The sequence below is a fragment of the Vitis riparia genome, chromosome 3 (assembly GCF_004353265.1).
Source record: "Vitis riparia cultivar Riparia Gloire de Montpellier isolate 1030 chromosome 3, EGFV_Vit.rip_1.0, whole genome shotgun sequence".
NCBI lineage: Eukaryota > Viridiplantae > Streptophyta > Magnoliopsida > Vitales > Vitaceae > Vitis > Vitis riparia.
This window is the reverse complement of record NC_048433.1, coordinates 6181638-6192813: the sequence shown is the minus strand read 5'-3', so window position 1 is coordinate 6192813 and position 11176 is coordinate 6181638. Positions and strand designations below refer to the sequence as shown.

The window sequence follows — 11176 nt, the reverse complement described above, 5'->3', positions numbered from 1 at the left end:
GTACCTTTCTTATGGTCAAGAGCAATTATTTATCTTTATTAAAATGTAACGTCTTTTCAATTGCCTTAATAGTACCTTTGATTGCGCGTTACTGTCTTTAATATCAATGATTGTCAACTCATAATGGCTATCACGCCTTGATGAGCCTTAAAACTAGCATTTTAGCCTTGTAACGATTGCATCAATCAAAACACTTAATTCTTGTTGTAGTTAATGTTTGTTAATGCCCACTTGATTTTGTGTCTGTCTGGTACCATAGGGTTAGACAGACAAGGTTACATGGCTTTTGTGCAAGAACATGCATCGCTCTAAACTACATGTCGGGATCATGCTAGATGGTGGTGAGTGTATCACAATGTTAGACGTATTTTGTCCATTCGATACCTAGACAAGAAATAGATTTATGCCTAGACGAATGCAGGGTCCCACAATAATTATTATAAAATAAATGTGTATATATATATATATAATCGTGTTATCTATCAAAGTAGCCGTGTAGTTGGATGGGGTCCTTAGTATAGTATTTTTTTTAAATCACCAAAACCTATCCCACATGGGAAACTAATAAACACATCTCTAGTAAATTGCAAATGATATGGTAGGCTTGCAAGGAAGGAAATTGGGTATTTACCGTGTTATCTATCAAAGCAGCTATGTAGTTGGATGGGGTCTTTAGTATAGCATTTTTTTAATATAACCAAAATCTATCCCATATCGGAAACTAACAGACACATGTCTAGTAAATTGCAAATGATATGGTGAGCTTGCTAGGAAGGAGATTGGGCGAATGATATGGGAAGCCAAGCATGCTTTTGGTGAATCAATGGTTGATAGGTAAAAAATGTAGGAAACTAAAATAAAAATATGAAGAAAAAACTTAATAAGATTGGTTGAAGCATGTAATCATTACCCTAATAAAAATATGAAGAAAAAACTTATTGACATTGGTTGAAGCATGTAATCATTGCCCTTAAGAGTATATTTCCCTCCTCCATGATAGTATTTTAGTGTCCTCCACCTACAATGGTTTACCTTCAAGGTGCTTGTAATAATGCACTCTAAGCACGAGCAATAACGCAACTACTCAAAAGCACTCCTCTAGGCATGGGATTAAGATTTAATTTCACGTGGAAGCCCAACAACACCTGATTGGCAATGACTTTTGGCTTTTGCTAACCTAAGAGCAAACAATTGGCATGGCTTGGGCCAACATTGTCAAGCCCTTGAGATTGGATCGACCCAATATAAAATTACAAAATGGTGACAAATAATTTTCATACACTAAATTAAGATAAAGTAGTTGATTAGGTCTTATATTAATATAAGTAGGAGTACATATGAATCCCTTTGAAAATCTATTTACAAGGAATTAAAGGCAAATCCACCTCGTCGCACCATTCCACACACCTTGTTTCAAAGTATGAAGTCTTGATTTCATTAGGCCAATAACTTAACCAAATTTGACCTCCTATTCTCCATTTCAACACGCTCCCTTCCATTTCTTTGCTCAGTCTCCACTCTACCCCTTCTCCATACTCATCCCCTGCAAAAACTAACCCCCCGCTCTTTGAAAACATTCTATTCGCTCCAGAGTACCTCTTTCCCAACCCATTCTCCCATTTGTCACCCTCACTAATAGTATTAGGTGGCTTGTTCGTCGCTACTTCCACACCACTATTGTTTTCGCATAGAACTGCTTCAAAAATGGCAGCGTTCCCTTCCGCGTCCTGATCCCACCTCCAATTCTTCGTCCTTGTCCTCGTCGACAACCTCGCTGTTGCTTTTACCCTTGGTATTTTCATTTTTCCAAAATTACCCTTTACTGTTCTCTGCGTTTTCACTTCTTTCTCTATGTTTTCTGTAGACCGGCCCAAGCTCAAACTTGCTACGTAAGTTGACCCAATCTCTGGCCCAATCCAAACCCTAATCCTCGACGGGAAATGCCTCTCGTCGATGTAATCCATGTCATCATTTTTAGAAAATCCTAGTTTTACGATGTGGAACCGCAGATTATTGACACGTGTATTAACTTGAATAAAGCCGTCATGGAAGGCAACGGAATATTCCAACTGAATCACGACCTCGAGCTGTTGGTGGGCTAGGGCATATCTCAGAACGGACTCCTTAGCCTCGATTGCGGAGTACTGTTTTTCTTGACCTTTGAAGCGCGTGCGAGTCATCGCCATCACCGGAGCGTAGGCCTTCAGAGTCCACAACCCATGAGCTTCCATTGCGTATGAAAATCCCAGCTTCGGCACTGGGGTTAACATTTGTAATCCTACGCCCACCTCCCTTAAAATCAACCATTTTGCTAACATGTACCCAACGGAGCGCATAAAACACAGCTCAGCGTCCACTCCGATGGAAACCAGGAACGTTCGCAGCACATGCGCGTGGTTGCAGGAGAACAGTTCGATATGGGGAGTCAGGAGCGAGTCGAAGTAGAGAGAGCCGACTTCACTGGGCGCATCGCACACACAGAGCCAGAAGAGGCGCGTGAGGAAGACGAGGTTGAAGAAACTGGAGAGCGACTCGGGCGAGTGCGAGTCAAGGACCCACGCAACAGGTTCGGGTCTGAGTTTCTGGAGCTGGGAGCGGGGGCAGGTGCTATCATGCGCGGTGGGTGAACGGGACACGATCTCTTGGACCAATTGAAGAAGCAGTGGGAGGAATGGCTTGTCAGATGCGAGAGGACACGCGTCAGAAACCCAGAGGGTCTTCTCTGCATTAGAAGGGTGGAAGCCATGCACGTAGACGGAGAAAGTAACCAAGGCTTCCGAGTTAGACCCGGATGTTCGTTCAGCTCTGAGTTGAATCGACTGGGTTGTGTCGGCTTTAGTTGGTTTGGAGCTGACGAGTTGGAAGGTGGGAGGTGACTCCGACTCGACCCACTGGTCCGAGTTAGGCAGCTCGCATATCCAAGACCAAATATCCATATCGATTGGTTATTCAGAAACAAAATGGTGTTTGGGGGGTGAGAAAATGCGGGTGGTGGTGTAGGGGCATATGTAGGGAAAATGCGTGATGGGAAGTTTGCCAACTCGGAGATAAGAGTAGCCACGCATGAGAATGAATGAAACTAGCGGTTCAAAATGAAACAGTTGTGCCATGCAGATTTTTTATTTGTCTTTCATATTTAATTTTGTTTTATTCTAGGAAGGATGGGAGCCTGAAAGCGAAGTGTTTACATGGATTGTGCCATTCAGGGTAACGGGAGACATACGTGGAACTTTCATGGGTTTTTGAGGTCATGTGGTTGACACGTGTAATTACATGAATTTAAATATTTTTCCAATATCATATTCAATGTCATTGAAAGCGAAAATAAAAATCATATCAAACAGAGTCATTGGTTTTATAAAATCAACATATATCATATTAAAGACGTCTCACCAAAAACCATATTTTGAAAAATAAATCATTTATGATCCACCACCACCAAATTACAGTCTGCGTGTCGAAGGAGAGAGCCGCATACTGGTACTGATACAGTGCCTTGGAAAGGTTGGTGAGACTATGAAGAGCAAAATACTAGTCAGTTAGTTGTCATACGTGGACGGTTGCACCACACATTATCTACTGGTGTGCTTCTAAATTACACCCACACAAATTGCCTATACATTTACTCCATTTTCAGGTTCTATTAATTAAATTGAAAGATACACTTTGAAGTTTCTTAATTACATGGAAAAAGACTCTTGGATCGGGTTTTGAACATCTCATCTTATCTAACGGTAATAATAGGTTAAGCCTTTTATGATTGGACTAGACTTATGAACTGATCCTATTTTTTATACCAATTCTTGGATCGGGTTTTTTAGTACCATCTGAAAATCAATTGATTTTTAATGAGAATCCTTTTATGGCATTGGACCGGACCCATGACCCTCTTTTTTATACCAATTCTTGGATCGGGTTTTCGACCCTCTCATTTGAAAACCGATTGATTTTCGTGTGGGTCATCCATTCCGGACTTGAGAGTTGCAAGTGGACTAAAACCTGCAGCATCTGTTTTAACAAATGGGCTTCGAACCCACTCTACTTGGGTTTCTTTTAAACAAAACTGGACCCAGCCCAAGTAAGGCCCATTATGTACCAAGAACAAGTGAACAACAGAGAGCGGGTGTGTCGTTGGAAGTTTGAAACTTGGGAGAGAATGAAGAAGGCTTTGAAAGCGTACGGCGCCGTTCTGAGGCTGGTGAGGCGGCTGCCCAAGGATACAAGGCCATACTACGCCAAGTACGCCAGAGAGAATTTCGTCAACTACAGAGAAGTCGACGCCGCCGACCCTAACACCCTTAATGACCTCTTCAATAGAACTTACACCCACTCTCTTTGGGTTCTCAACAAGGTCACCTACACTACTACACTCCCTCAGTCCCTCTCTCTCTCTTTCCCTGGTGCTATTTATGTTTCTTTGTTGATCTAGAGACCCACTTGTAGTTTATTCTGGTTACAGTATTCGGTGGACCAAGCGGCTGCTGATAAACTGAAAGAGATCTGCTGCAGTTAATATACTCATGTGCGTTCCAGGTGTTTGTTTTTATTCCCCAGAGAGGGCAAACTTGAGCTTCTACTGATTTTTTATTAAATGGGTTGCGAATGGATTATGATGTAGTTAACAGAATGCGGCATGTTGTGTAGGATCAGTGCCATGTCGCGTGACTAATGCTGCAAGGAGGTATTTTTTTTGGCTTTCATTCCTGCTTTTTCCGGTGATAGTCTTGACTTTTGAGAAGGAACCATCAGCTTAGATTGGAGTTCAATGTGTCGGCATTATCAGAGGACAAGGACACAGTTCTATTTTTTTATCTCTTTTCTTCGATTGTCAGTCTACAAACGGGGTATTTAGCGGAAAATCCAAGGATAAATCTTTATGATAACTATGTTTGGTTTCAGAAATTACTAATAAAAAAAAAGTTGATAAGAAAAACTTTTCTTGGTTTTACCGTAAAATACAAAAAAATAATAATAAAAAAAATCAAATATAATTAAAAATAATTAAAATTTTATATATTTTAAAATTATTTAATGTTTATATAACCAAAAAAAGTTAAAAAAAAAATTATAAAAATTTATAAAAATAATTTATGAACTTTTAATTTATTTTATATTTTTATTTATTTGTTTTTTTCTCCCATTTTTTATTTATTTATTTTCTTTGTTCACATTTTATTTCAATGTTTTTTAACCAAACAGAATATTAAAAATTCATTTTTTATTCTATCCCATTTATTATTAATATAACTCTTTATAATTATTTTTATTTTAAAATCCATTCATTTGTCAATTATTTATGATAATAATTTTCTGTGGAAGAAAAAATTGCCTTAACATAGGTTACATTTTTGGGGCCAGTGGCATTTTCGTGAATTAAGAGAGAGGGACCCCTATTTAGAAAAGCATCGAAGGGCGAAGAAGAGGAGAGACACGCGTGTCAACGGCGCCAAACGACCGGCGAGGTGTCGGAAGACGGAGCATGCAATGGAGCAGAGATCGAACAATTGACTGACGTGTCGGTGACCACATAAAGATTTTCCCCACGTGTCTTTTCTCGTGCCCGATCCGCCACGTGGAAAACATGTGTCATCTCCCCCTGCTCTTCACCACCTCTTAGTGTCCTACGTTTTTAATATTTTTATTGATGAGAAAAAACCTAGATTAAAAAAATTATGAGTAAAATACAATGATAGTATGACAAAAATAATGAATATAATTTACAAAATTAGAATAAATCATTAATTTTTTTTAAGATTTATTAGAGAAAAAAAAATAAAAATAAAAAATAATAGAAAAACCCCAATAGTAAATGATAAATGCCAATTGGAAAGGGGTAGAATGCTGTTTTAAAGATCAAATTGTATAATATTATTTGGTACACGAGGGATAAGTTATAGATGACATCACTCACATAAGAGTACAATGAAAAAAAATGAAAAGATGCTTTAGTGGTGGTGGCTTGGACCCACCCAACAGCTTGCAAACCCGTATTCGGCTAAAGTCAAGCTGAGACACAACTTTGGGCGTGACCCTCGCGTGGTGACCCATCACATCCGGTTCGGTTCTCTTGGAAGTCACTTCTGGGTCCAACTAAAAGCAACTCCACTATCAATCAATTTTGCGAAAGAATGACCAAAACGTCCGTTGGTCCAGTGGTCCATGGTGCATGAATCTGCTGGTTCATGGGTCATGGGTTAAGACTGTCATATAGTTGATTAAAGAGTTTAATGTCATGGACCTAGGTATTTTCGAAGCAATATGTGAAACCGAAACTGCTAAGGTGCCGGCCTATGGGAGTAGCCTAAGAAGGAAAAACTGGTGCGTGTGGGGTGAAAACCGGGAAGAAGAAAACCGGGTTAAACGCGTTGGAGGGCGAAACCACGGTTTTCTCGGGGCGAGGTGGGTTTGACTGAAGACAGCGAAAACCAAAGCCTTGGAAAGCCCAGTGTGTCAAGTAACGGCTGAAACGCCACTACCACCACCATCACACACAAACTCAACACTCTCTCTACTTTCTCCTATGAGCAGACAGATGAGAAAGAGAAAACAAAACCGATAACCCAGAAAGAAAAAGAGAGAAGAAAACAGTGCTGCTCGCCTGCAACAACGGGCTCTCAGCTCTGCCACACTCTCCCTCTTTAGACTCTAAAGAAAGCGTCCGCTGTTTACTCCTAAAGGCTAAAACACACCCTTTTGGGTTTGGGTCCTTCCACTCTCTCCATCTTCTCGGGATAAAAGGCTCCTTTCAGGGATTTTTTCAGGGGTGGGGGTTTTTGTGTAGGTTTCCTCCAATGGCGGATAATGAGGGGTTCGGTGAAGACCATCTGAGCGGTGGAAGCTTTTCTCAGCTACTCTTCTCGGACGACGTTGTGGGTCTTGATATTGATGAGAGCTTTGCCTATTCTCCTTCTTTTTCTAACGAGAAGCCTCCTAAAATGCTGTGCTTTGGGGGGTATCAGAGCGAAGTGGGGTTTGCTGAACCCACCAAAACTCCTCAGAAATCTGGAGTTACATGCAGTGATTCCTCCTCTGCTTCTTCCACCAATAACACCAACATCAACAAAGCCTCCAAATCTAATGTCTGCAATGACTGCTGCATGCCCAAAAAATTTTCTGTTTTACCTTCAATTCTTTTGGAGATTAGAGAAAAAGCATCTGGTTTGATCTTGTTTCCTCTTTGTTTGCAGAAAAAACGAAATGGGTCAGGCAATATGTCTGTGCCAACCTCGAGCGGCCTCGCCAAAGCTCCGGTGGGAGGTCAGAGAAACTCTAAGAAGACCAAATCGGAGAATCCCACGTCCGGCGGCCATGTCAAGGTCAGAAAAACAGACTACACCCTTTGCATGTCGTATATTTCTTCTGGGTTTGCCACTTTCTCTGCAATCAACGTCTCTGTTCTCTGCTAAATTCAAATACCAGGTAAAGAAGGAGAAACTAGGAGAGAGAATCACAGCATTGCAGCAGCTAGTTTCTCCTTTTGGCAAGGTAGAAATTCACATGAAAAACCTGTGGTTAGATGCCAATCAAAATGAACATTCTCTTGAAAGAAAGTGAATAACAAGTACTAATGCTGGGAAATTGAAATGTGGAACAGACGGATACAGCTTCAGTTCTTCATGAAGCGATGGGATATATCAGGTTTCTGCAGGACCAGGTTCAGGTGTTGTGTTCTCCATACTTGCAAACCCTGCCTTCATCGGCCCACATGTCTGTAAGGACCACCAACTTTATCAATTACCCCTTTCCTTTATTTTACTGTTTGGACTGTGTTTTCCTCTGTTACCCTGTCTCCGAGTCAATGCAATTTTATCACTCTTAAAAACAAGGAAAAAAAAATAAACATTCCAAAAGTACTATCCAAATGAAACACATGAGATTGAGAAACAGTAATTCTGAAATTGCAAATGGGTCTGCCTTTTGGGTTTGGTTTCTACCCATTTCCCCATATTCACCCACTTCACAGATCATTTTTCCTGTATTTACAATGAATTAGCTCCCTTGTCATTCTTTTGAGAATGAATTCTGTCATTTTTTCTTGATTTTGACTATGGTGAAAGTGGGCTTTATGGGTGACAGTCAAACTGTACTTTTCCCCATTTTCTTTTTACTAGGAGGGCGGAGAAAACGGAGAAGAGAAGTCGAGCAAAGATCTGAGGAGCAGGGGCCTGTGTCTGGTCCCAGTGGAATGCACAGAACACGTGGCTAACAACAATGGTGCTGATTACTGGTCTCCTGCCATGGCCAACACCTCATACAAGAAGTGAAAAAGAATTTTCTTGCCAAACTTCTCTCTACTGTACATGCATGTATGCCAAGTTGCCAACTGGGCCCTTTGTCACTAGACCGACTACCCACACAAGCTTTGCACAGCTCATATTTTGTTCCATAAAATATTCCCAAAAAAAAAAAAAAACAAAAAAAAATCCCAAAGTGCCAAGTAGAAAGATCAGAAAACAACACTTTGATTTGAGGACACAAAGGCTAGGTGAAGTGAAACTGTGTTTTTGGAAGAGCATGGCCTACACTTTTGTGTAAATATTTATGAAGGGGGGGCTTTTTAGCTTTTGAGTTTTTACTTTTTAACCAACACCCAATGCAGTTTTGGGAAGAGGGTTGCTGGTGTCATTGTTCACTTTCCTTTTCTGCACTTCTTTGCTTTTCAAAGCCATTTTTGGCTTCTTGTATCAAATGGGCCTGCCGGGTTGGTGGTGTGGTGGGTCTTGTGAAAAATGAAATTTTTGTTAGCTTTTTTCAGAAAAAAAACTGTGTTGGACCCAATAAGGAAGGATGGTGATGGATTATAAGAAATGGGGAGGCTTTGCACCTTATGTATGTGTATTTATTGTATTGGTTTCACTGTTGTGGGTCTTAATTGGATTCGATTTTAGTGGAATGTTGTTTGGATCCAATCTTAAATGAGAACCTATTTTCACCTAGATGTGTTATCTTCATTTGGGTACTTCACCAAATTAGTAGAACACGTTTTGGGGCGATTTTGTATCATGCTATGGATAAGGAAAATAAGGTTATGAAGCATAGGTAATCAAGTATGCTTTACAGTTGTTTTGGGCCAATGTGGAATTGTTTTTGTGTGATAATTTTTTTGAGAATTTGTTTTGTTTCTAAAAACATTTTTAATTGTTTTTAGTTGAATTTTTTTATTTGTTCAAAAAATAATAATTGTATAGATACAAATAAAATTATTTATAAGAAATATTTGAAAACATTAAAAATATGTTGATAATATTTCAAGTTTTTGAAAATATTTTATTTTACAAAATATTAAAGAATTGGTTTTAAAAATTATTTTCAAAAATTGTTTTGAAGAATTGTTTTTGAAAGTATTTTTAAATAGTTTCTTTGTATTAGTCTAAGAGTTTTATTATTATTATTATTATTATTATTAGTAAGTTTTAATGATAAAAAAATAAGGTTAAAGTTATTAACACTTCAAATTGGAAGATCATTGCTTAGTTTTTTTTATAAAACTTTAGTTCTAATTCTTCCAAAGTGTACTTAAAAAGCTTTTTAGAGTTAAACAAGTCTTGTCAGAGGTTTCCAACTTTATTTGCACTTTACAATACAATGGGTTGAGATAGGGAGGAATCGGTTGAGTCGATTTGGACTTGACTCATTGAGGTGTGCTTTATCTATTCTCTCTCATCTAGTGGTATGTTTTTAATTGGTTGAAGCAAAAGTTCTAATGGATCAATTATTGGTCAAACTGATTGCTCAATTAGTCGAGGTCCTAAACTCTAACAATCACCTATTAATACATTTAATGCATAACAATTAGTGAATCGATCAAATTGGTTGTTTGATCAATTAAGTTTTTTTAATGGTTTCGAGGATTTAAGGTTGCATACATATAAATTGAAATATTTAAGAGCATTTATGAACAAGAGACTCACTTAAATCAATTACTAACCTACTATTTTCTCTTATTCATTGTTTTTTCAAGTCTATTTACTCTTCAACTTTCAATTTTTTTAAGTGCATTTTCAAATCAATCCCAATTTTCATTGTAATGTGAGCTTAATTTGCTATAATAAGATTTAAGTGTTCATCCCACTTTTTATTCATCTTGTGATAGTTGTTTTTTAAGTGAGATAGATAACCTGAGATACAAATGAATGTCCATTGGAACATTGGAATCCAAATATACTTGTTGAAAGATTGAGTTTCAAGTTTTAAAATTTTAGTGAAATTCTTAATTAAACATTCGAGGAGAGTGAATGTATTCGTAGATTATCGAATCACTATAGAAAGAGTCGACATTTTTTTTTCTCAATTCTGTTTATATTTGCTTTTTGTTATTTACTTTCTCCGTCTTTAATCATCCTTAATCCTTTTTTTTTAAATGACCAACACCCAATTTACTTAGTATAAGTAGGCTTGAATTACCTTGTCTTTAAATGGCCGCTTTTGTACGAGAGCATAGCCCTTAAATGAATTGAATTTATGTTTTTTTTTCTTATTAGCACCATAGCCATTTATCACATTAAATGCATGCAATCTTGTGAGTGACAACAAATGCTATTAAAAAAAAGAAAAAAAGAGCCCTACATGTGAGTTGTAAGTTAGTCTTATTATAACGTACAACCAGAAAGCGATTGATATGTTTATCTTTGAGTTATTTGATTAGAATGTATATTAAAAATGTAATATATTAAATAAAAATATATTTTTAATAATTTTTAAATCATTAATTCATATTAAACTTTTTTTTTCTTATAAAAAATTTAATAATAAAAATACCAAAATGAGATTATATGTATAATTTTTAATATATGAAAATTGTTTTCCAAATATAGGTTCTTTGAATACATTTACATTTTTGCCATGATGGTCTCCTTTTGTATACTTGAAGATGTGACATAAGTGGAGAGGTTCGGTGGAGAACCGGTCAATAGGAAAAGTTATCGGTTCATGGTTAATTGATCAGATTAGTAACATCATAAATATATATATTTTTTATATTATTAAAATTAAAAATAATTTTTAAAAATAAATTTTTGTATATTAGTAAGTTACTTTCAAATAAAAAATTTAGATTAAAATCCAAATTATAATTTAAAATTATAAACTTATTTTAAAATTAGAAAATTTAAATTTATTTAAAATGATTGTTTTCATAAATTTATTTTGATTCCTAATGTTTTCAATGATTTTATTA

General features: G+C 37.2%; 3 protein-coding genes across 8 annotated transcripts; 2 read left to right on the top strand and 1 right to left on the bottom strand.

Moving 5' to 3' along the window:
- Positions 1–1282: 1282 nt before the first annotated feature.
- Positions 1283–2985, bottom strand: LOC117909509. The gene has a single exon (XM_034823556.1). The coding sequence runs from the start codon at positions 2934–2936 to the stop codon at positions 1356–1358; it is 1581 nt and encodes a 526-aa protein (XP_034679447.1). The 5' UTR covers positions 2937–2985; the 3' UTR covers positions 1283–1355.
- A 1157-nt stretch (positions 2986–4142) lies between these two features.
- On the top strand, positions 4143–4884 carry LOC117911740 (LYR motif-containing protein At3g19508). 4 transcript variants are annotated; one of them, XM_034826155.1, is made up of 3 exons: positions 4143–4351; positions 4460–4522; positions 4651–4884. In XM_034826155.1, exons 1-2 carry the CDS (start codon positions 4157–4159, stop codon positions 4511–4513), a joined length of 249 nt encoding a protein of 82 aa, XP_034682046.1. In that variant the 5' UTR covers positions 4143–4156; the 3' UTR covers positions 4514–4522; positions 4651–4884. The 4 variants fall into 4 exon arrangements, with proteins under 4 accessions (XP_034682046.1, XP_034682044.1, XP_034682043.1 ...); XM_034826153.1 differs by having other exon boundaries at positions 4645–4884; XM_034826152.1 differs by having other exon boundaries at positions 4460–4533; positions 4645–4884.
- A 1313-nt stretch (positions 4885–6197) lies between these two features.
- Positions 6198–8893, top strand: LOC117910867 (transcription factor bHLH113). 3 transcript variants are annotated; one of them, XM_034825046.1, is made up of 5 exons: positions 6198–7079; positions 7188–7316; positions 7420–7485; positions 7595–7711; positions 8112–8893. In XM_034825046.1, the coding sequence occupies exons 1-5, from the start codon at positions 6792–6794 to the stop codon at positions 8262–8264; spliced, it is 753 nt and encodes a 250-aa protein (XP_034680937.1). In that variant the 5' UTR covers positions 6198–6791; the 3' UTR covers positions 8265–8893. The 3 variants fall into 3 exon arrangements, with proteins under 3 accessions (XP_034680937.1, XP_034680935.1, XP_034680936.1); XM_034825044.1 differs by having other exon boundaries at positions 6198–7316; XM_034825045.1 differs by having other exon boundaries at positions 6795–7079; positions 7188–7485.
- Positions 8894–11176: the final 2283 nt, after the last annotated feature.